Source organism: Sminthopsis crassicaudata, chromosome 3, assembly GCF_048593235.1.
Source record: "Sminthopsis crassicaudata isolate SCR6 chromosome 3, ASM4859323v1, whole genome shotgun sequence".
Taxonomy (NCBI): Eukaryota; Metazoa; Chordata; class Mammalia; order Dasyuromorphia; family Dasyuridae; genus Sminthopsis; species Sminthopsis crassicaudata.
Window position 1 is genome coordinate 249,619,014 of NC_133619.1, and position 26,148 is coordinate 249,645,161.

At 35.9% G+C, this 26,148-nt stretch overlaps 2 protein-coding genes across 3 annotated transcripts in view; one reads left to right on the forward strand and one right to left on the reverse strand.

Annotated features, from left to right (window-relative positions):
* Window positions 1–3,808: 3,808 nt before the first annotated feature.
* TXNDC9 (thioredoxin domain containing 9) lies at window positions 3,809–25,325 on the reverse strand. Of its 2 annotated transcripts, XM_074300397.1 has the most exons (6): window positions 24,256–25,325; window positions 21,338–21,555; window positions 15,152–15,270; window positions 12,815–13,069; window positions 11,401–11,537; window positions 3,809–4,208 (listed from the first exon to the last, which is right to left on the reverse strand). In XM_074300397.1, the coding sequence occupies exons 2-5, from the start codon at window positions 21,524–21,526 to the stop codon at window positions 11,420–11,422; spliced, it is 681 nt and encodes a 226-aa protein (XP_074156498.1). In that variant the 5' UTR covers window positions 21,527–21,555; window positions 24,256–25,325; the 3' UTR covers window positions 3,809–4,208; window positions 11,401–11,419. The 2 variants fall into 2 exon arrangements, with proteins under 2 accessions (XP_074156498.1, XP_074156497.1); XM_074300396.1 differs by lacking the exon at window positions 3,809–4,208 and having other exon boundaries at window positions 10,351–11,537.
* EIF5B (eukaryotic translation initiation factor 5B) overlaps window positions 25,167–26,148 on the forward strand; it is a 63,658-nt gene continuing 62,676 nt past the window's right edge. The window contains exon 1 of the mRNA XM_074300395.1: window positions 25,167–25,612. Coding sequence (XP_074156496.1) covers window positions 25,578–25,612 — 35 coding nt within the window. The 5' untranslated portion in view covers window positions 25,167–25,577. The remainder of the gene's footprint in view (window positions 25,613–26,148) is intronic.

Sequence of the window (26,148 nt, forward strand, 5' to 3'; positions counted from 1 at the left end):
CCAGGAAAGTAGGGACATGAGCCTCTTTATGGGGGTGAGTGAATGAATGAAAAAGCATTTATGTACAAAACACTCTCGATACAAATAGAAAGACAAGATGGTGATGAGTCTTCTTTAATATTACTTCCATTGATTAAAAATCATATTCATTTCTAATGTTGAGTCATTTGATAGTGATGTCAAACTTTGATAAAAAACTTTCTTTTCCAGATTTTCAGGACTGTATTTGACTTTGGTTTCATTACTTTTACTTCTAATTTGTTTTCTCTTTCTTTACTATATTATTTACCTCTTTCCTATTCTACTACTACATTCTAGTCCTTAGTAATACTGTGGGCTGGGAAAGCAAGGACAATATGGTCTATGTTAGAGCAAAGAGCATCATTCATTCTTTCTGGGAGGAATGTGTTCATCCCACAGGTATAGAGCTAGGGACTTGGAATGAGAGAGACTTGAATTTGAATCCTATCTCTCATACTCAGTAGCTGTGTGGTCCTGAGCAAGTCACTACACTTTAGCAAAACTTACAGTACTATATAACTATTAATTATTATCATTGGCACCTTTCTACTGAGGAAATAAGTCAGAACTACACACTTAAACATATTTACACACACTTATTTTGTTTATCCACCTTAAAAAAAAACCATGTTAAATTGCCTATTTTTTATCTTGAAAAGTTCAGTTATGAAACCATAGTTGTCACCTCGGGGAATTTGGGGGAAAGTGACCTTCCCATTTAGAAATTACTTATTAGGTAATTTTGATTATATTAAGTAAGTAAAGTTTTATACCAACAAAACAAATGCAGCCAAGGGTTCTGAATGTGGATCACAACATAGTATTTTCACCTTTTTTGTTGTTGCTTTTTTCTTATTTGATCCTTTTTGATCTGACTTTTTTTGTGCAGCATAATAAACGTGGAAATATTTTTAGAATTGCCCATGTTTAACCTTTTTTGTATTACTTGCTGTCTAGGGAAGAAGATAGGGAGGCAGGGAGAAAAATTTGGAACACTAGGCTTTGTAAGGGCATATGTTGAAAATTATATTTGATGCATTTAGAAAAATTAAAAGCTATTAAATTAAAAAAATATATATATTACATTATTGGAAAAACAAAGAACCCCAAAGCCACATCCCAGGCGCCACCCCCTCCCCCCAGTGGTTAAAGTTGAACAACCTGAATAGGCTTGAAACCTTGACCTGCTGGGTCAAGCCCAGAAATTTCAGGTTTTAATAATCTCAATTGTTTTAGACATGGAAGGGTCAGCTAATTATCCGACTTGGTTAGGATGTAGGTGAGCTGTCAAGAATGTGAGTGATCAGGTTTCATTGAGACTAGCTATGGAAAACCACATTAGCTTGGCCCGGGTGAGTGACCCAGAGGCTGACCTGTAATTCTCACACTCTTTCATCTCAGGCATTGTTACCAAGCCAGTTGGGCAGGGCCTTTACTAGGGCCTTTGTGAGCCCATCATTATGTGTTCTTTGAGTGTTTTAATAACAATCCTTTAAGACTGAAACCTTGCAGAGGGCAATGATAGTGTTGTTTTTCATCCTTGGATTCCCTGTGAATATAGCAGACACTCAGACTGTTGGTTGAATCTTCAGAAATGTGTTCTTATGCATAAGTACTTTTGGGGGGAAAAGTCACCTTGTGACGTTTGTTGTTTCATGGATGGAGTACTTACCATCAAGTATGATTATTTATAGGCTTTTGAGTACACCAGTGAACACAGCTATGAAATATTTCTTGTAAACTTTTTTGGTATATAGTGGTTGCAGAACATGAGGAAACTTCATCTTGTACAAAAGAAGTTCACTAAAAAGAAACCTTTTTTTTCCTCTATTCTCAACAGGTTGAGCTCAGACACCCTCTGGGTTAGGTTCCAGAGGGAGACCCCAGATGACATCCTCCCAAGAATAGACTTCAGTGAGAAGAGTCAATTGTCTTTAACAGGAGGGTTGAGACGTCTGTACCCTGAAGTTTTTTATCTCTGTGTAATTTTCTTAAGGACACAGACTAGATAATATAAAAATTCATGTTTTTACATTGGCTAAACTTTCTCCTTAATTCCTTCTTTTAATGTCTCTTAGAGATTTCTCTTCTGTCATAAGAGAATTTTTAGTATAGCCACCATTTTGCTTAAAATAGCAATTCATGGATTTAACTAGCTGAAGCCTTTTTAGAATTAGCTGAGGTATCAATAATTTAGCTCTGGTTGATAATAGGAAGAATTTCTGGCTCTGCTTTATTACCCTAATTTATTTTAGCTAAGACATGTAACTTAAAACCTTATGCTAAACCAGGTTAGTTCCTGTTCTATCTGCAAATTCCAATTAAAATCCAGTTAAAATAGGATTTGCTGATCCAGTTATTTTATCTGATATTTATATTTATCTAATTTAAATCTTCCCCTCCTACTATTGCTTCTTTGATGTGTAAATCAACCTTCTTCTTTATCTTCTGTAAAATTACAATTTTGTCCTTCCTGCTGATGTAACTAAAGATTTTTCAAAATACAATTTGGGGCCCATTGGTTTTATATGTCATGGAACCATGCTCAGATCATGTAATAATATTAAAATGTTTTTGCATATGAATAAGTATGATTCACAGCAGTATCTGTCAATGAATCTCTATTTTTATATCATAAAGAATTTTTTAAAAAAGAAAAAAATTCAGGAAAACCCATCAACCTATGAAAAAATGACATATGCAATGTGAACCTCAAGTTCTATAAAGGAGTAGAGGTGAGAGGTCTACTCCTATCTCTTCTTTTGGGCCAATTAAAAAATCGATCTTAATTGATATGTTTTATTTTTCCATTGCCTTATAAGCATCCCTACTCCCTCTTGGAGAATCATCCCATATGACAAATAATTTTTTAAAAAGAAAAAATTAGTAAAAGCTGATCAAAATATTGAAAAAGTATGACATTGTTTTTTATGTTCCATACCAGTGAAATTGAACTTCTACCTTTGCAAAGGAAGAGGTCTTCTCAGATCTGGTCTTTGGGAAAAATTTTGTTCTTTATGATTTTTCAACCTTCAGTATTATTACAGATTAAATACATGCAAAGCATTATTCTAAATGCCTGGAAATATTTATACAAGCAAAAAGACAGTCCTTACCCTCAATTTAAATTCTCATGAGGGAAGAAGCATTTAATAGAGAGCTAAAAGGGGATGGTGAAGTTGCCCTCTTTGGGCAAGATCAAAAGCTGTACTTCTGGAGAGTTGGGTATTAAGCCAGGTTAAAGGTGAGCATAGTTGGCATGGGAGCTTTCTCAAATAGTAGTTTTGATCTTTTTGCCATTTATTTATTCTTCTCATTTATATTGTTATGGTTTCTGTATATATTATTTTCCTGGTTTTGGTTCTTCACTTTTCATCATTTCTCTAAGTTTTTCTATACTCATTTGTTACTTCTAATATACTGTAATATTCCATTGAATTCTTGTCATTTTTAAAAATCTATTCCCAACTGATAGGGAATCTGCTTCCTTTCCTTTTCCATAAAATATTTTGGCCTATATAGGGCCAATATTTTTGGTCAATGACTTCCTTGGTAATATGCCCAGCTATGGAATCTCTGGGTCAGCCACTTTATTTGCATAATTCCAAACTGCTTCCAGAATGGTTCCAATATGCACTAAACCATTTTCTTAATTAGATTTCTTTAGCTCCCCTTCACCATTACACAAGATTGTGCTATAATTCAAGCCATCCTTTAAGAGACTAAAAAGTACCTAATTGGTTATATGTGATTTGGTTGTTTTTGGTTACATTAAAAAACCCAAACAAACACAGAACACATATTTATTTAAATATTCAAGAGTATAGGGGAGACATTCAAAGGTATAGGGGAAAGAAGGGGTAAAAATTAAGGCCCAAAGGACCAGTCCAACATCAAGGGAAAAACATGAGGCATGAGAATTCCAAGAAAGGAACTCAAGAAATTAGGCAAAAACAAAAGATAAAACTTGTGTTTACTGCCAGAGCTTTCCTTAATTCCTTCCTTCCTCAAAGTTTCTCCTCTGGGTTGGGATGTAGAGAATGGCAGGGTCTTTGGAACATAGATCCCAAGGGGAAGCCTGGGGTGCGCATGTCAGAGTCTGCAATAATCCATGTGTCTGGTAGGGAAGCATCTTTCCAAGGTGTCAAGAAAGGATATATTCCTAGATGAGAACAGAGGTGCTCCTTCTGGAGCACAAATGGAAGGAGAGGTAGGAGTTCATAAACAAATATGGGTGAAATTCACACAGTAGCTTATTAGAAATGACAAAAAAAATCTAAACAAAGAGGATTTTACTCATTTCGTACTACTGAATTGCAGGATTTCTGATGAACCACAGATTGTTTACCAAGATGGATGTTTATAATGTTTATAAAACTTAGTTTAATCTAACATACATTTATGAAATACCTGAGGTAGCTGGTGGTACGATGAATAGAGCAGCTAAGCCTGGAATCAGGAAGACCTGAGTTCAAATTTAACCTCTTATACTTATATAGCTTATATAGCTGTGTGGGACTGTAAATAAGTCATTTAACCTCTGTCTGCCCCAGTTTCCACAACTGTAAAATAGAAATAATAACAGCACCTACCTCAATGGATTGTTGTGGCTGTTGTTTATCAAATGAGATGAATTTTAAAATTTAAAAAATCACTTAGCACAGTGCTGCTTAAAGATAGGTGCTATCTAAATGCTTTTTCTCCCTCCTCCCTCTTTTATATACAAGGCATCCTGAAAGTTGTCAAAGATACAGACTCAGCTTTCTCTATCTCTAATCTATATTCTACACCTATGGCAATGATTTTTCCAGAAGTGCATGTCTCACCATTACAGTCTCTATTCAACAAACTCCAGTCATTCCCTATGGCTTGTAGAATCAAATGCCAACTCAATCCTGCTTGCCTTTTAAAGCCCTTCACAAACCTGGCCCCAAATGTTCCCTTTCCGGCATCATAAGACATCATTCCACTTTCCCTTGTGAGAGTGGAAGTTAGAAAGATCAGACTTGGAATCTCTTAAATATTTACTAGCTGCGTGATTAGCTGGGCAGCTCACTTGAATTCTTTCAATCTTATCATCCTCATCTAAAAATGGACTGGCTCTCGTCTGGGTGAAGCTTTTTCTTTTCTATTCCAATTACGTCTTTGCTGATTTTCTGCAGTTGTTTGCCCAGTATCCAAGGTGGCTGTGTCCTTCAGAGGAGGGACCCAGTTTCACACTGGGGTGGGGCACATTTACCAGAAATTATTTCCCAACTCAAATCTGGGAGGAGTTAGCACTGGCTGCCTCAATGGATAAGGCTTAATTAAGTTCCTAGTCGCTGAGCCATCAAAGCCACCTGCTACATACCACCTGTTTAAGAAGTGCCTCAAGCAAGTCACTTCTGTGGGCCTCAGATTTCTCATCTGTGCATGGCCCAGGAGGGGCGGTGGCTTCCAGGGACAGTCTAGAGGATCCTTTGGTTTCTAAGATTACTGACTGCTTCTAGGAATATAACAATTCTGTAACTTAAAAACGTGAAACCAACTCAAAAACAAGGACGTTTGAAGGATTCCTTCCTTAAATCAAGGAGGCAAGGGCCTGTCTATCCAGGGAAGTTATTTCAGGTTAGAGAGGAGTTAAAGGCAGTTAAGTAGCACCAAGGGGACAGGGTGCCAGGTCTGGAATCAGGAAGACTCTCTGGGTTCTAGCCTCAGACACTTATTAGCTACATGACTCTGGGCAAGTCATTTAACCATTTGCCTCAGTTTCCTCATCTGTAAAATGAGCTGAAGAAGAAAATGGCAAACCACTGCAGTGTCTCTATCAAGAAAGCCCCAAATGGGTCTTGAAAAGTCAGAGATGACTGAAGAATGACAAAACAATAAAAAGGGCTTTATGTTTCTAGGAAGCCTGAATTCAAGTCTTTTTGTTCTTACAAATCACATGGACTGTGGATAAAAGTACCTTATAAACCATAAAACTATTTAAATTTGAATTATTATAAAAAGTTAATTCCCCATCCCCAACACTACTTACTTGATTATTAAAACACTCAAAAAGAACATTACAGAAAAATCAGTTTTAGAGAAATAGCATCTCTCAAATGGGCACATTAACTCACAAAATACTAAGCTTTTTCTTTGAAAGTATCATATACTGTGACGTAAACCCCACCTTTGTTCAAGATTTAAGCAGAAATACATTTCTGTTCTGTCTGATACATCTGAAGAGTTCAAAAAATAAGTTTCCTTATTCATTTTGCATCAAGACAAAAATGAGGGCACTTAGCAGAGAAAAGGCAGCAAGGTGTAGTGGAAATCCACCCGTTCACCAGGTACAGGACCCAAGAAAGTAGAATTGAATTTCATTACTCAAACATTGGGTGACCAAGTCACTTAACTAACCTTTTTAAGCCTTAGTTTACTGGGCCAATATGTAAAATGGGGGTGATAATAGCCTAGAGGATAGGGATAAGAAGGGGCTATGGTTAAGCTCAAGTGGGATGTATGGGAGCAGAACTTTGCAATCCAGATTATTATAATGAAACAAAAACTGCCATATGCAGTTTACTTATCCTAACCATTGGCAGAGATGGGCTCATCATGTGCCAAGAATGAGGGATGATAGAGGAACTAAGTAGGGTTACTTTAGATATGTTGGAAGAAAGTGAGGAAATCCTTCTGCATGTTAGACAGACACATTCCTGTTTTCCTTCCTGCCCTCCCCCCAAATGTTGATAGAATATTAGTAAGACTCACAGGATGAGTAGTCATGAATGGATTGCAAGCTGCATTGATGGAGAGAGTTCCCAAAGTGATGAGATCACAGATCTTTTGAGTATGAATTCCTAGGTTTAGGTATGAGTAAAGGAAAACAAGAATTAGAAATGACTGAGATTCTTTTTCTGTTGTCATCTTTGACAACAGTAACTGAATTCCATCCGTTAAATCTACACCTTTAACAATAAATTCTCCTTGGTTGAGACTTGACTTTTCAGTGCTCTAAGCATCTCTCCAAGACCACAAAATGTAGAGGAGGTGCCAATCTGTTCAGCTATGGGTTCCCAAAACCAACAAAATCATAGACCCAGCCTCTATTCCTATCTTATCCCTTCTCAGACTTAATCCGATGAAATTTTACCAAGTTAGTACTTTTTAAATTCTTAAGTGAAAAACGATTCTAAAATTTCTAGTATATTCAGAAATAGCTCAAGTATAGAATAAAATTCTTTTACATAGGCATTATTAAGAACTGATTTTACTGTATAGATATAAAATCACAGAACTTCATAAATATTTACTTTTTGGAAATCGATTTGCTCAATCCCTTCCTTTTTTGTGTGTGTGGGGGTGTCTGTTTTTACAAATGAGGGAACTTGGTTATAATGGACTTGATCAAGGTAACAATCTTGTTAATGCTCAAGTTGGAACTGGAATTCAGAACAGGACAAGGTTGTCAAAAGTTTAAAGTTGGAAAAGATTCTAGAGATCATCTCCTCCAACCATCTCTCTTATCCCAGTGCATAATTTCCCCTATTTTTACTATACTTTTGAAAATGCCCCCAGGGAAAGACTTTCCAAACAGGTATGCACTTTTATGAGAATTCTGGTAGAAATTGTTTATGTTACCATATTGACATAAGCTGAGATCTTTATTGTGTAAAGCATTTTTTTTCTTTTGAAAAATTCTAAAAAATTCATGTAGTATTAGAAGTGGAAGGTAGAAATAACTATGAGCCATTAAAGAAAACCTTAAGAAAGTGGTTTCCTGGACCAAGAAAAATAACATCACTTTTGGGGCTCAAGATAGCCCAACATCTCCTCTGCAAATGAGTTAAGAACTAAAAGGTTATCTGAAAAGTGGTATTTTTCAACAGGACTTGAGTTTTTAAATGCTAAGTCTTAAAGAAAGCTAAAGACAAAGCACAAGATCCAGGGGATGAGGCTACTTGTCATGAAACTCTTTTAAGTTATTTAATTTAGTAACTGAGGACTGATCAAACAATAAGCATTTAATTACCTACCATTTTGTCAGGCACTATGCTAAGCACTGGGATACAAAGTCAAAAGTAAAAGTCCCTGCCCTCAAGGAGCTTACAGTCTATCAGAGGAGACAACATGTATATAACTGTATATGTAACACATAAAATAAATACATAGTAAATTTTTTTGGAGAGAGAGCACTAATAGCTGAGGGATTGGAAGCTCAGGAAACACTAAGTTGAGGGTGGTGCTTGATCAGTTTGGAAGTGCATTTCCAGCAGATAACCAGCCAGCACAAATGTGAGGCTGCAGATAACAGATGAATGGCATGTTTAGGGTAGAGCAAGACAGGAAGTCTGGCTGAACTGTAAAGTGCAGAATCTCATTTGGTCCTCAACAATAGCCCCAAGGATAAAGAAATATGAACGCCATCCAGTTAAATGCAAGCCATGGGAGCTGACTAGGTCCTTTTCTAAGTGACAGAGTGCAAGTAGAAGAGTCTGAGATAGAATGATAGGGTACCATGCACAGATAGGGGCATGATAGGAAAGATAAAGCAGGAACAGACTGAGAAGGCCTCAGTCAGGCCGGAAAATCAAGAGAAGCATGTGCTCAACAGCCAGCATTGAGTACGCGAAGAGTACATAGAAAAGAACTACCTACCTCTATATTCAGGATCAAATGCACATAATGGATAGTCATTCTTTATGCACATTAAGATCTCAAATAGCAGTCTACTTACTGTGGTACCTCTATCCTAATCTCTTTCAAATATCTGTATTTTCAGTTGTAACTCAATAGAATGACATTTGATCTTTAATCCTTCTGTATCATCTAAAAATCTCCATTTTAATTGAGGTTATCCACATCTCTCTAGTCTCCACCTAATGCTGGCAAGTACAAGTATGGCTTAAGGTACATGAAATTTATTTCTGAAGGCTCAGCTATGCATCTAACTACTCTTCCAATAACTCATATTAAAGCTATCTGGACATGCAGCATTCCAAATATATTGGAAACATAATAAAACTTCATGGGAGACAGAATGACATAAAGGCTGAGTCAGCCTTAATCACACTGTTAACACATATTAGCTATAGTCATGAAGTCTCTTCTGATGAAGACTATAAAATACAGACCTGTCACTATTATCTATCACAGAAGCAGGGAGAAGGGAAAAGCATTTATTAAGCGCCTATTATGTGCCAGGCACTGTGCTAAGTGCTTTACAGATATATCATTTCTTCAGTTAAGGGGGTTTACAGTAGGAAGAAATTAGAGGGTTAGATAAAAAATAATTATCAGCAATAAACAATTTTTAGAACGACTGACTAGAGTCATGTGCTTATTTCAACAACAGCAGTGGGGGAAAAAATGGAATATTTTGGTGGACAAGACTTCAGGTGGGAGAATGTGTAGTGACCATAATAAAAAGGGAACAGACTCCTGGACTTAAAAGAAAAAAGCAGAACTTTGGCAGTTTGGGACTGAGTGGTTTTAGGAGCTTTAAAAATTACAAAACTCCACTTGCCACCATTTTTGTGTTTGTGGATGTATATTACAGAGTATCCAAAAACATTTCTGGCAAAAAATAAAATTTTTTTTAAAGAAAAAAGGCAACTCAAATATAATGGCATAAATCACATTATAAAATCAACTTAGAGCTAATAAAATGTAGAGTAAGGCATTCCTAAATGGATTTTATCTGAAATAAAACCAAGGGCAGAACAAGATTGAGACAGCTATCATTGAATGAATTCAATGACAGAACAGTTGCATAATTCTACAGCAGAACTTGAAAAGCAACTGAATATGCATATAAGAGAAAATAATATAGTTTAAAATATTAAGGCAATAGTAGTTGGGTTTTAAGAGAAATCTGATGCAGCTGGATGTGTTAACGTTTTATATTCACTGCCCTACGTATTTCTGTATATTTTTTTTCCTTTACTTCATAAAAATAAGCTGACTTTTGGGAAATCACCAAAAGCCTTTTATCAGATATAAATAACTATATTCTTCAAGCATTTTGTCTTTTTTTTTTTTTTTTTAAGTTCAATTTATTTCCCATTAACTAGCAGAGAAAAAAAAAAATGTGAGGCTATGGAATCAGTGGGCTCCAATGAGAATCTGTCTCTCAGGATAGGGCGGGGATCTGTGGTATGATGGGGTAATCTCAGGTGTTCATTAAAAGTGTCAGGCTGAGTTCCAGGGGCAGAGTTGGACTTGTTTAGAGTTGCTTCTTGGAAACTGTCAACAACCTACTCAATCTACAATCATACAAGATGACTGTACTTGGTCTCCAAAAACAAGAAAAGCAACATATTGCTCTAAAAAGATGTTAAAAACCAAGACACTGAACACTAGCATTCAGATTATTTTATTTCTCTTGCTGAGGTCAAATAAAGTCCCAACTAATGATGTTAAGAAATGTTAAAGAACTGACCTAAAATATTTTTTGAGAGGCAGTAGGAAAGGGCATTGAATCTGAAATCAGAGGATCTAGTTTCAAATCTTACCTCTTTCCATATTATGTGACTTGTTTTTATAATTATTAAATGAGAGGGGTTGGAGCCGGAAGGCCTAGTGGCCCTTAAATTGTATAAGCCTATACTATTATTGCAGGGCTGCCCTGGGCACTGCCCTTCATTTTAGTCCAGAGACCAAAGGAGTGAAAGAGGCTCTCTGAGGGTTTCATTTCTTGAGGGGAATCCCATTCACTGCTCTTTGGATGGTAGTGTGCTCTTGCCAATTTTTTTCTTTTTACAATTTGCTGATTCCAAATAACTTATTCCTTTTTAATTTATTTGTTTAAAAAAATTACAAAAGAAAGCTGGAATTGTAAAATCTAATCTTTTGAATAAGGCAGTATTTTCATAGTCTGGAATGGCTGACTTGTTTTCAGTTAAATTCAACTTTACCACATCGTGTGCAGGGTTGGTAAACAGGCAGTTTTTAGACAGCTGATCGGGAACATCCCGGAAGTGAAAAGACCCTTTATAAATGAAGAATACAAAGTGGTGATCCTAGTCAATGCCATGAATATAGCTCTACAAAGGAAAGAATGCTGTTAAAAGCTAGTACTGGAACAGTTCCCTGTGATGTTATTTTTGAAATCAGTAAGTGAATAGTATAAACATATTTAAATGGAGATGACAGAAAACTCAATTGGAAATAAATTCTAATCCTAAAAATAGAGATAATCCAGTCACTTTCTACTATTAATTCAAAAGAGCTCAGATATTTTCTTCAACCTAAAAATGACCTCCAAACCAAAAATATTTAAGATGTTTTCCATGATTCAGTTGTATAAAACTGTATAGAAAATGAGCAGCATGTTCAAATGTATTGAAAATAATAAGCTTTAGAAAACATTCCTAAAATTGAAGTATGCAGAAACAAAAGATGATTTACAAAGATTTATGGCAGATCTTTAGTCATCATCAGAGTCAGAATCATATATTTTTCCTCGGATAGTTTTCTTTTCCAGTTTTGTGAAGTTGGTTCCAAATTTCTTTTGGCTTTGAAATGGTGGCTCCATCAAATTTCCACTAAAAATTAAAGACATATGAAAAGGAATTTTTATTTTACAATAAGAGTTAGATCTGAATTGTTTTAAAAAACTGGTACAATTCCATCTTTAACAAAATTCACAAAGTACAGTGGAATTCCTTCAATAACAAGGAGACACAGGACTAAACATCTTTGTTATAGATTCACATTTTAATAGTTTTAATATTTATGGCTTTATATTGTGTTCTGGGGAGTGAGATTGTTCTATAACAAGCTGTATTGTGAATTTTTTTTAAAGCCATTTTGTTTTGTCCTTTTTATAGTAGATGTCATTGTACTGGTAAACATCTATGTATGAAGCTATGCAATTAAATTTAGTTGCAGAGTAAATATGAAATTATAATTGTAAAAAAAAAACATTAATTTTATCCTTTTTTCCATTAGGAAACTAAATCTATGCAATTAAACTTACTTATAGAGTAAATATGAATTTAAAATTCTAATAAAGAAAACATTAATTTTATCCTTTATTCCATTAGAAAATTGAATGAACAACCATTTTTAACTTTATACAAAATGAGCAGGTAAAATGTACTTTCTGCATTTTGATACCAAATGATCCATAATGGCAAGAAAGAATTCACACTATTCTCTACATAGTTATCTTACTATAATGTACCTTTGGACAGTCTGATTAGGTCATTTCCTTTCCTTAATTTCAATATTATTCTATTTATTTACAATGTATTACTGAATTATCCAAAATCCTCTAAAAATTTTTTTTCTGAGAATTTGAAGAATTTTAGTATTGGCAGCTTTCTTAACAAGTTGAATGTAGCAGCTAGATGGTGCTGTGGATAAAGCACCATCCCTGAAGTCAGGAGGACCTGAGTTCAAATTTGGTTGATGTGACATATTATGGCTTGTATAAGTTCATTTTTCTTTGAAAAAAGGGGTGTCTCAGAGCTGGTTTTGAAATCAGTTTAGAAAGAAGCTAAAATTTAGAATAATTTAGAAATGGCATTAAGCATCAAAGTTCAAAGTTTACTAAAATTTAAATTTATCCATAAACATTACTTTATTATTTTGGCTTAATTTAATCTACCTGCACCATTCCTTAGGCATTTTTTCTGCTTATTTTGTTAAGTGTGGTCTTACAAAATATACTTTTCTTTTTAGAAAGATTTGTATTTTTACAACCTGAGTGAAGCCCTAGTTTCTTCTGCCCAAATAATACTAAAGCATAAAATGCAACCTAAAAACATAAAGCAAAAAATATAAACAAAGGCATAAATGAGCCATTTAAAAAAGTTACCTGTAATTAATAATATCAGAACAACCGAGTCTCCATTCTAAAGTTTCTGTGGTGAAGTCATCTGTATTGCCTAGATCAGTAAAACCTACTACATAATCTTGCGTTTTTCCATCTTTCACCAGAGCTAAGGTAGGAATAACTTTGATACGCAGTCTTTCACACAGGAAAGGTGCTTTTTCCACATTTAGCTTCAGGAATTTGGTCTCCAAATGTTTCTTGGACAATATGGCCAAATGTTTATCTAGTATTTTACATCTGTAAAACCAAATATAAATGAAAATTAAAAAATGAAAAACACCAAATACTTTTGATATAAAGGAGAGTTAGTAGTGGTTGGAGAATGTGGGGACTTTATTGGAGCCCATTTTATTTCCAGTAGAAAATCCAAAAATGGCATTCAAGAAATTCAAAATTCAGATTTTCCTTTAATATTTTTCAATTAATTATCAATATCCAACTCTGGCACATTAATAGGGCCAACCAAAACCAGACTGTATCCCATTAACATTTTTTCTAAATGGAGTTTCATAAGCATTGAAGAAGGAAATAAGAATTGAAGGAGGGAGGAGCAAAGAGAGAAACTTACAGGCACTAATACTCAGATCTATAGAAAAGAGATTCATAAACATTTAGGACCCTATTTAAAAATTTCCAAAGGAAAAAAATGCCAATGAAAATCTTTATGAGATACCAATTAGAATCAAGGAAAATCATATCTCTAATTAAATCAGCAAGATCATTTTAGCTCTATCGACTATCAAATGGATCTGACAGTGTTTCTCTAGTAGGATCTTGAAAGTGTTGATTGAAATGACAAGAACAACAATAAAGCAGCTAACATTTATATAGAGCTTAATATGTTCCAGACATGGTGCTGAGGCTTTACAGTTACTCTCTCATGTGTTCTGACTATTGTGGGTTGAAGGTATACCAAGATAAAAAAAGAAGCACTAAGTTATGTGACCTTGTAATTGCCAAAGTATTATTCTCAATTTAGGAAGTAACTAGAAATTCAGGTGGCTGTCAAGAAACATGTTCTTTAAAAAGAATCCAAATGTTTCAAAGTAGTCAATACACTGTTTTTCCTGAGGGAAATAGTTGTAACCCTTTGGAATAAGATAAAATGCCTATAAGCTAGTTTTGAACATAGTTAAGTACTTTGTGAATCTTTAAGTCCCAATGTTCTTGAGGCTTAGTGACATGGAGTTCATCTGTGGTCTAGAAAAAGCACTTGACGTGTAAGAATTCTGGTGAATGACAAATAATCAGATGAAAACAAAAATAAGCGTTAACCTTAATATTATTTAACTTGAATACAGATAGAGGATGTGTGTGTGCATGCGTGCAGGTATGCAATTAAAAAAAAAAAAACCAAAACCAAAACCAAAACAAAAAAAAAACCATCTCTTAAATGAAGAAACGCTATCCTGCAAGAAAGCCTGCAAACATTTAAAATGTACTAGGATTGGGATGGGGGAGGGAACTACTTAAAAGTTTTCCCTTGGAAAATATTTTGTAGTATTTACTTTATACAATTACACATTAATTTTTTTGGCCTATAGTAAGCACAAATGTTTTTTAATTTACTCATTCAATTAGTTTTCAATTAATCCTGATAAAGTATCAACTGATAATTATGTGTTACTTGAGGAAGCTTTAGTTTACATACTCTTCCTCAGAAAGTATTTGTAAATTAAAAATGGACCTTAGAGAAAAATGGTTCCAAGGATCCAGTCTAAAATACTACAGTAATTTGGGAGCCTATGTTTCATCTTCAACTCTGTGTTTTGTCTTAGCTTGGAGGTTCACAGCAGAGTGACTTTTTGAAGGTGGGAGGAAGATCCAATAAGCAGATAGCCATCAACTTTCCCCTCAAACATTGGTACTCCCCCCCCCCCACCTCCCTTGACAGACCCTTCTAAAAAGCTATCTTGTTCTTGCTTTCTAAAGAGTTCCTTGACTTACATGAACTTGACTTACATCACAAGAACATTCTGCTAAAGAACAGGCAAGTGAAGCTTAACTACTATAAAGACTCTAGGCAAGAAGATAATTATTTTTACCTTTGACAAAAGTTTTAAACTGTATAATATACCTGTAAGGATTACTGTTAGAAGTGACAATTTAAAGAATTTAACTAATTTATACATTTCCCCAATAATATTTATTACAATTTTGGATGAATGTTAATAAGTTCTAAAATTAACCTTTTAAAAATACGATCTGATTCAATTTATATAAGGCAGACAGTCCAAATTTCCCAGGTCCTTTTAAACATTCTATGTACTATATTTTTCTAAGATTATAAAACCCTTCACCAGAAATTAATTCAGTTACCTGAATGTGGAATCTCTGTAGAAATGGCAAACCACTTTTTTACTTTCCTTGACCTCCTGAAAAAACTCTCTTTCACTAGGAATTTCTCTGTATTCACCATGTCCTTTTGAAAGCCATTCCTAGGTTGGAAAGAGTAAATAACATTTGAAATTTGTTTTTCAATAAATGGGGATGTTGAGTCCTAGATAAGCATGTAAAATAATTTTGATATTAATCACTAAAATCATTTGCAGCAAATAAACAATTTCTCCTAAAATGAGTAATCTATACACATCTATACTCCTCAATCACTCCAATTCCTTGCTTTCAAGGCAATCTTCCTACTGAAACTGCTCTCTCAAAGTTGTTAATGATTTCCTAGCTGTTCCATTAGATAAGATTTTTCCTGTCTCAGTCCTTAACCTCCTTGTACTATGCTCCCAGTTTTCATCAAAAAGTGAATACTTTTTGATGTCCAACATCTACCTCATCATCTACATGTGGCTGTATATCAAAGCTTTGACCTTAGCCCTGTCCTGTTCTTCTTACTCCATGATGATGTCCATGGCAATCTCATTTATCCCTGTTTCCAATGGTCACTTTCCTCCACATGATTTTAAATTGTCAACTGCCATACCTGATTACTCTCCTACTCCTCCTACCACCTGGTCCTCCATCTTTCATGAATCTCCACATGAGCCTACTATTCAACATCTCAAACTCAACATGATCAAAACGGAATCATCAGTTTTCTCACCTAAACTCTTTTTTATTGACTCCATCACCCCAAAATTTCAAATTTTGGAGTAATTACTGATTTTTCTTATCACTATAACCACAGAGGAAGCAGATCATAGTGGAAAGTGATGGTTCAAGTCCTATTTTTGATACTTGCTACCTGTATAACTATTGTTAAGTCACTTCTTAGTCTCAACTTCTTCATTTGTAAAATGGACATCCCTGTAGTATCTACCTTTCACTATCTTTTTTGTGTATAACAATTTAGTTTATATGAAGTTGCTTTGTAAATTTTAAAACATTACACGAATGAGTTATTATCATCATCTGTTACATCCTGTTTTTATCTCTACAAATCTTTCACGTTTGTCCTCTTCATTCTACTTTATGTCTACTTTGGTTCACATCTCTTGTTTAAAACGGTTATAATCATCTTACTCAATTTTTCCTTCTTCATATATCTCCCTAAGGCAGAACTCTCCCCATGTTTCTCCCTTGCTCAATAATCTCAAGTTGCTCCACATTATAGATCACAAAATATTACTGTTTCAACATAGTATTTAAAGTTTCTCCAACTTACCTTTCTAGCTTCATTTCATATTCCTCTTCACAAACTCTATCTTCTAGCTAAGTTGGACCACTAATTTATTCCCTGAACTCAGACTGCCACTGTCTGCCCATATGATTGGCAATAGCTTTTTCTCAAAAGTTCAGATTGAGCCTCAGATATTTCCCTGCAGGGCAAGTCATTTAAACTTTTTCTGTCTCAGTTTCCTCAACTGTAAAGTGGAGATAATAATAGCATAAGGTTGATGTGAGGATCAAATGAAATATTTGTAAAGAATGCTTAACACAGTGCCTGGTACATATATAATTACTTCTTCCCTTTTCTTTGAGAATTTTATTGTTCTTCAATGGTTAGTTCATATACTAACCCCCTCCTTGTATTTTTACGTATCCCAACTATCCTGCAGTTAAAATTGTTCTCTATTCTCAAATTCTCACAAAATAACTTGTCTAGATCTTCATTCTATATTTTGTATCACATCTTTTTACAAGTTTTATTAGAATAGCACTCTTTCCTTCTTGGTATACTTTGATAGAATGTAGATACTTTGGAGTCATGGTCTGTGTTCTTATTCTTTTATGATTTACCTTGCTTAGCAGGCACTGAGAAGATATTTGTAAATTATGTTGAAAAATGAAAATTAAATTATGAACTTTTTGTTTTTAATTTTGACAAGATAATTTGTATTTTCTCTATCTTTTGCTATTTGGTGCAATTTATCTTTAATGATATTAATTGCCCATAAAAGTATCTAAGATAATCCTTTGGATTTAATAATGCTCTGAATATTTTAAAATAAGCTTTCTGAAAACTCTAGTATGTGAATTCACAGACTAATGTTTAAGCTAATCAATGACCACTGATATCTCTCTTTCTTTTGAGTTCCTGAACTCAGAAGAATTCTACCCAAAGTTCCACTAAAATATCATAAACAAAAGTTAATTTTAAAAGGCTAAATTTTATTTGTTTAATTAAATTTGTGAAAAGTATGTGGGGAGGAGGGGAACTTGTATATGTCTTGGATGAGTGCTAGGGACTCAGGTATCATTTTACTTGTACAACTTTTTGGGGAGGAGGAGAGGTGGACCAGCTATATAAATCACTTGGAAGAAATCTTAGAGGTTGAATAATTCAAACTCCCACATGTCAAAGGGGTTCCCTCCACATTATTCTTTATGTCACTTAGTTTGCAATCAAATGTTGCTAGTAGAGAGAGTTGCTAGACCCTGGAATTAATAGCCTCTGGATTCAAAACTCATCTCTGATGCTTACGATGTGACTCTTGCCAAGTTAAGTAATCTTTGGCCTCAGTCCACTCCTCCATAAGAGGAAGGAGTTAGACTAGATGGTCTTTGAAGAGCCTTCTAGTTCTAGATTTATGTTCTCTATAATTTCCAGAGATGAGACCCTCAATACTGATTAAGGCATTTCATACCATCTTTGAAGTAAACAGCTGTTAGGCAAAAATTCTTCCTTATCTTGGTTGAAATCTGCCTCTAATTTTTTATCTGTAGGTAGTGGTCCCCTTTGTTCTCAAGAGAGAACAAGTCAAATCTCTTCCATATTCTCTACCCTTCAAATCTATTTTTCACTAGGCTAAATGTTCCTGGTTTCTTCATTCTTTACAACATTTTGTCTAGATCATTTACAAATCTGGTTGTCCTTCTTAAGAATACACTCCAATTTAACAATGCTGCTACCAAAATGTGACATCCAAAACTGATCCCAGTATTACAGATGTGGTCTGAACCACATAAGAGTAAAATGCAACTATTGCTTTCCTCAATCTAGACACAATACTTTTATTAATTCAGACTAAGATTGCATATCTTTTTCTTTGCAACCCCATGATATTGTTGGCTCATATTAAATCAACTAACATTCCTTTTTTTTTTTTTTTTTTTAAATTCTGTGTAGATAGCTTATTGGCTAGGTATTGTTCATTTTGTACTTGTACAATTGGTATTCTGACCAATTTATCTCTACATTTATCTCTATTAATTTCATTTTGTCAGTTTTGTTTCATGGTAAGATTCTACTAAGGTCTTTTTGAATACTGTTATCCAGCATATGTGCTATTCTTTCCCTTCATTTGTGTCATTTGTCAATAAAATCAAATTCTATGTTGGTTCTTATAGACATCCATGTTCCCAAGGTGCTGATAAAAAAATGAATCTTGCAGTTCTTTCTTTTAATCTCACTGAACACCAAGTAATATTTAGGAATATTTTTTCCCCTGTGAAAATAGCCATGACAGATAATAAGCAGTATAAATATTTCTTATCAATTGAAAGATGAGATCTGTGAACATATTTAAGTAATTCTAAGTCCTCTTAAATTTTTATCCTTGGTAAATAAAATCCAATTGTTACCCTTACTATTTTTAAATACTCAAATTGCTTCTTCACTAAGAAAACAGAGGCTATCTAATTGGAATTCCTTCATCTCCCTTTCTATTCATCTCAAAATCTCTTCACAAGATCTTCTAAATTTTTTCCCCTGAGGCACTAGGAAGTGTTAAGTGTCTGAGATCACATATGAACTCAGGTCCTCCTGACTTCAGGACTGGTGCTCTATCCAGTGCCACATAGCTGCCCCCATCATCTTCTAATTTTTAACAATGAAGTGGCCATCCTTTCTAAGGCTAGTTTTTTGAATATATTCCTAAACCTCATTTTCTTATCTTCACCAGCAGACTGAATCCTTTATCATCCTTTCTCTTTAATTTTCAGCTTTTCTCTTTAGCAACTGGTCTTCCTTCAAACTACTCCTTCAAACACATCCAAGTTTCTACCCACCTTTAAAAAAATCTTCACTAGATTCTTTCAAACTATTGACCTATATATCTCTTCTTCCATTCTCAAATTAGCTAGAAAAAGCCATTTTTACAAACATAGCCCCCATCTTACTCCTTTCTTATTGAGTTCTTAACCCTTTGCCATTTATCTTGACCTCATTATTCTATTGAAATGTCTTTAAGTTATCTATCATCTCTAAATGAAGAACATAATTTTTATTTTTATTTTTTTCCCCCAACCTTCTTGAATTCTCCTGCTGCATTTGATACTGCTGACTACTGTCTCCCCTTGGATATTCTCTTCTCTTTGCTTTTATAAGATGTCTTCTGGTTCTTCTACCTATCTGACCACTTCTTCCTTGTATCCTTAGCTGGTGCATCATTCATATTATACTGCCCAACTATAGGTGTTTTTTAAAGGTCTGCCCTGGATTCTTATGGGTTTAATTATTATCTCTATTGTAAAAGACTAACAAATTATCATTAACCCTAGTTTCTTCCCTAAGTTTCAGTCCCATATCACCAGCTTCCTATTAGGCATTTCAAACACAATGTCTCTGGGACATCTCAAACTCAATATATCCAAGACAAAATTTGTCTTTTTATCTCTTTCAAATTTCCCTATTTCTGATGAAGGAACCATTATTTTTTCAGTCCCCTCAGGTTTATAACCTTGGCAATATCACTGACGCTTTCTTTTGTTTTACCTTCTCTTACCCTACATAACCAATAACTTGCTCAGTCTTGATATTTTTACCTTCACAATATCACATCCAATCCCTTCTCTCTATTCAGTCTTTCATCATTTCCTGCCTATCGTATTTTAAGAGGCTTCTAATTATTATTCCTGCTTCAAGTCTTTCATTCTAGTTAAATCTTTTTTAAGCACATATTTGATTATGCCAATAAATGAGCTATAATGGCTTCCTACTGCTTCTAGGAGACAATAAATATAAGCTTTTCTTGTTTAGTTTTTTAGTGGGGAGGAGAGAGAATAAGTTTTATTTGCATAATTCTTATTGGCAAGACATACTAACTAATGAGATTAAAATACCATTTGTTTTTCTGAAAAAAAGAGTAGTTAAAAACCTCTTACAAAAAACTCTTAATAAGAGTTGCTAAGCATGTTCTTTGTAAAAGATTATACTATGTTGACAATTGAAGCTTAACAGTAATCTAGTGATTCATAATTTATCAAAAATTAGTTTTTTAATATCTACTCTGTTTTCAGTGTAAGAGCACGATCTGTTTTTTTAAAAGGCTGAAAAAGGAAAACTACAGAGGATGAAAACTACTTCTCTTTCTAAGAATTAGACATAAATTACAAGGGTACTAAAAGATAGAAACAATTACGAAGTTCCATATGTCCATAGAAGGATTGGGGGGAAAAAAAGAGATTTTTGAAAGGATAACATGGAAGCTTTTAATGTCTTTCTTAACCTTGTCCTAAACTTATTTTTCAGCATCATTATATACTGTCTTCTTCCTTCACCCTACAGCAGACTAATCCTCAATGCTACTAGAAGCAGATCTTAATATAATTGGGAAACGTTTAACAATATAAATAAAAATACAATACAACAATGATAACATTAATTTGTAGATTTCTAAGTAAATATGCAGCAGCAGGAATCCATTTCTATTTGAGTTTGACATCATTACTCTGCAAAATATTATGTATTGGGAATAACTGAAAATCTTTCCTCTATAGCTCTCAAAATACTTTGCAGTCATTTTTTTCACTTGAAAACATTCATGCTAAAAAAATTTCAGTAATTAAAACACCCTCTCCCATTTTATAGTCTGGCAGGCTAAATTATAAAAGGGTTAATGAAAGCATGCATGGAATTTAGGTCTTTTGATTGCTAGTTCATTATCCTGCCAAAGTGTTCTTAATCTGAAGCCTTCATCTAAAAAAAAAAAAAAACAATCTGTATTCAGATTATTACCGATTAGGTAAAAAACACTTGCTTTATACAAATTTTAAACAATGGCAAGGATACATTAATTTATTAACCCCTAAAATGAGGCCCAACAGCAACTACTGCAGTAGTATAAGGGACCATACTGTTAAGTAATTGAGAAACCAGTGCAGCTAGGTTACTTGTTTCTGCTGCTGTGCTTTCTTTAGTGCTTCAAGTCTCTTTTCTTTGAGGCGCTCCAATTCATCCTCATCCATCTGATCCAGTTTTTGAATCTCAGCATCCAGTTGCTGTTCCACAATATTGGTTGTTTGAAGCAATTGATTCTCCAGGACTTTTGCAAACATATCAACAGATGTATGAGCTTCCATTTTTTGAATGTACTGTTCACTCCTTATAACTAGGGAAATAAAAATGCACAATTAAAATATTGCTAACATGATACCATGTTCCTTAGATTGTCCATAATGTAAGCAAGGAACATTATTTGAACAGCATGCAATTAACTGACATAATGATTTTGATTATTTGTTTACTTTCCTAAACCATGAATATGCACTCATGGAAAGTAAAATGATTAGAAAAAAATGAGTTGGCTTTGATTCATCTTCTTTTTCTGTAATAAACTAAGACTATTTACTGTCTACTTTTCATTATCTAAGATATAATAATGCTAATCTAAGGAGGCATGATTTCATCAACATGTACACAACTGCCACCAAAATAAATCACAATCCCTCTACAATTTGGTAGAAGGCTTTCAACTTAATAAAAATTGTCTTAGTTGAAAAATTCATTGCTCTTTGGCCAATCTTGTGATAAATTTCTGAAATTAGGCTAGTTCAGGTACAATAGACATATATGTTGTTGAGATCTGAAACCTTTCTAGCTTGGGAGAGCCTTCTAGAGACCATAATCTATTTGTTTCACTTCTAAGCCAATGAAAACATATTTTTATGTAATTCACTAAGATCCAATACTCCCTCCCTCAGTAGGGAGGAAGAAAAATTTGGAACACAAGGTTGTGTAAGGATGAATGTTGAAAACTATCTTTGCATATATTTTGAAAATAAAAACTATTATTAAAATTTTTAAAAATCCATAGGGGAAAAAAAGAAAGAAAATGGGCTATAGAACAGTCAAATAAATATTTCCTATGATGATAATCTGCAATATAAGCATTATTGCTGCTGTGTATTTTATAACACAATTCATTACAAAACAGAATTCAGTGTGAGATTCACTTTAGGCACTATACAAAAAGGGATTATTTGCTGAAAAGCAAAAAAGGGTATTTTTAATAATGTGATCTTAATAGTTTCAAAATTTCAGGTTATAATTTTTGGTATTATGTTTGATTTTTCCTCTCCTTCATCCATCATATCCATTCAGATGCTAATGCCTGTCAGAGGCATCTCTCCAAGCTCTCTTCTACTTTTTTTTCTATCCTCTTTGCCACCACAGGTCCTCATTATTTTTCACTTGAATTATTTTATTGTCTCCCTGACTTTATTCCCTTTCTGAATGATCCTGCAAATTGCAAAGTAATCACCTTAAATGCATGGGTCTGACCATGTAATTTTCTTGCTCCAAAACCTCAGGATCATAGCCTAAGGTCCTCACATTTGGAAGAAGAAGGAAACTTAAGAGATGATTTAGTGAATTAGTCTAAAATTTTCATTTTGCGGACAAGAAAATGGAAAACCAAAGACGCTAAATATACAGAGGAAGTTTAGTTATAGAGCCAGGATTCAAATTCAGGTTTTCTGAATCCTAGTTTAGTGTTCTTTACACAATATTGTCCTCACTACTAAGGTTAAAATAAAGACTTTTGTCTTGGGCATTCCTTGCACATTATTCCCCTTAATGCAATCTATATTTTGGCCAAACTGTTAGAATTTCTTTCATCTCATCTTGTTTTCTCTTCCTTTCATCCTTCAAGCTTCTAAGACCCTACTTTCCTCATCCCTATGGAAACATTACTTTCGAAGACCAGATCACGTGTCTTACCTCCTCTAGGAAGCTTTTCCTAAGGCCTCACCCAACCCACCCCTCCCCCTTCTCCAAATCTTTTTTTTTTTTTTTTTTAATTTTTTAAAAAATACGTTTTAATAGTTTTTATTTACCAGATATATGCATGGGTAATTTTACAACAATGACAATTGCCAAACCTTTTGTTCTAATTTTTCCCCTCCTCCCACTCCCTTCTCCAAATCTTAAGTCTTCGTATCCCCCGTGCAAGCACATAGAAAGTGCTCAATACAACAAAACTTCCCTGATCCAGCCAGGAACAGCTGTCTATACATCACTGAAAGAGAAATGCTGCCTTTTCCTCATCATCAGCATACCCTAGTTTAGATAAATATACAAGGGGGATTAGTGATTTGCCCGTTACTCGGTTCTTATTCAGTCCCTAGGACTGATAGCACAAGCACTGGTGTATACCGGTTTAAAACCCAGTCACAATATCTTTGGGGCGGGTTGTTACCCATTTCCTTTCAAGAAAAGAAAACAGTGTATAGTCCCGTTATTTCCCTATTCATCATCCATTATGATGACCTCCAATTCTGTTTTTCTTCCTTCCAGCTTTGCTAATCCCTACGGTCCACTTGTTTTTCCTTTTTTTTTTTTTTTACCTTTGGTGTAAAGGGGGGGCGAAGGACTAGGATCTCCTCAGATAACCTGAGGCTTCTTTACTTCCCTTAAGTGGGGACTAAATTTTGGGGAATGAGCAGATCTAAGTTCTTCACAAACAGCCACGAAGCCTCGGGTTCCTGTCCGAGATCTCGCTTTTATCTCCTCCATTCACAACTCTCCCAGACACCCTACCAAGACTAGAAAAGGGTAGTAGAAGAGACGGTAACTTCCACTCCCCACCTCGCGTTTTGGCTGCAAAGCCATTAAATACGCATGCGTGGCCCTGTCCGCAATTGCGCACTAGAAGGGTCGGCCCCTCCCCCCTCCAGGCCTACCCCCGGCTTGCCTTCCCTTTCCCCACCCCCTTTCCAGTTTCCAGTCTTACTCCTAGAACTCCAAGGCATGCTACAGCCGCCTTACTGGCATTGTTAACTTCGCATTCTCGCCTCAGGGCCCACCTCACCTGAAGTCGCGGGGATTGTTGCGGTCCCCTTCCCCGAGAAATGGGGAAGACTTGGTGGAAGGTCACTGCTACTTCTGAATCGACTGAAGCTAAGGCGGCGGCGGCGGGTGGGCACCAGCCAGTTGCAAACACTAAGCCCTCATTGGCTGTTTTCTACGCTCGACGCGAACTGACTGCCACCAAAGAGGAGAGAAAGTGTACGTCTCCAGCGCATGCGCCCTTCCGCTCATTTGCGTACATTTCCGCCCTCCCTTCCTTTCCCCTCTCCCCATTTCTTTAGTTTCTAGTTTCTGAGAAGATAGGTGGAACTGCCTCGGGTGGGTTTTCCTATAGCTAAAGCAAAAGCCCAAGATTCTTGACTTTCTTCCGGGCCGAAGAATTCCTATATTTTACGTTAATGTGTGAGTACGGCGGAAGAAGCAATGCATCTTGGATATTGTAGTCTTCTGGAGATGGGCATGTTGTCCGTTTACGTGATTAAATCTTTTCCCTGTGGTTTCTCGATGAATTTTCTATAGTAAAGTAGATAACAAAGATGAAATACATTTACTTGAACACATTTTCTGATCTTATTTTTCCAGATGAGAACTAGAACAGCACATGACACAGGATTTTTTTTTAAAGCACGAAACCTTTTCTCTTTTAAAAAGAGAAGATTGAAAACTTATTTTACAAACGGGGACAAACTCTTTTCGTCTTTGCTTTATTTATTGAGTAAGTCCATATGTACCTGGTGCAGAGTGTTTAACTTAGAGCTCCCCCATGTCGAACTTGGACTGATCAGAATTACAGAATTATAGACGTTAAACAGTGGAATGAAGTCCAAATGAATCATAGAAGTTCTTCTTCTGTTCCAAATGATGTAACAACCGTCCAGAAGTTTGCTTTATAGCCGCACTGGCTGGACTGCCTTGGGAGGATAACATGAACTTTATCACAGAATAGTAACACAAAAGATGGATTATGGACTGCCGCAGTAGAAGATACTACTCCAGGCACCCAAGACCCTGCACTTCTAATTCCTAAAGATAGGGGGCGATGTCCTCCTTTAGCGGCACCCGCTGGACTCTGGAGACGCTCTTCCTTAAACGTAGAACTCTATGAGACGCCTTGCGTCCCCACGCCAGGGTGGCGGGGGCAATGCGCCTGCGCCGTGCGAGTTCATACCATATGTGCCCTGTCCCCGTGTTCGGGTCTGTGGTGAGCCGGGTCCGAGGATCGGCGGCGGCGGAGGAAAGACTGAGAGCTGGGCCAGCTAGGAGGTTGTGGGTCAGTAAAGGGCTGAACGAAGGTACTGGAGTCGCGAAAGCCACTGTCACGCGATGGGGAAGAAGCAGAAGAACAAGAATGAGGACAGGTAGCGGTGGCGGCGGCTCAGTGGGGGCGCGCGGGGTCTGCGCGGACGAGTCTCGCTTTGGGGATAGGAAAGAGGTCACGAGCCCCAGTCCACCCGCCGGCTCGCGGGGGCGGGGGGACGTCCGGGGGAGAGGAAAGAGTCCCCCGGGGTCAACTGGGAAGGAGGCAGGGGGCCGCCAGTGTTAAGCCACCATGTGCTGGGGCGGACCGGCCGGCTGGGCCCGGAGGAGAGGCCCGGATCTTCTCTTTCCCGCTCCGGGATCTGTCTCCACCCCCAGCCCTTCCACTAAACCCAATTTTTTTAGTCCTTGATCTGGAGGACGAGGGGTGAGGTGGAGGGAAGTGGAGACTTGGGAGACCTGACCCTGCGCGAGGGGTCTAGGGGACTCAGTCCCGGTCGTTGAGGAATATGAGGGGGTGGGGAAGAGCTCGAGGCGATTTCTAGGAGTTGGGGGTGGGGTGGAGAGTCTGGGGCCCGCCAGTGGGATGGGCTGGGGTGAAGGAGGTCACTGTAGCCTGGAGAGACTCTTAACAAAT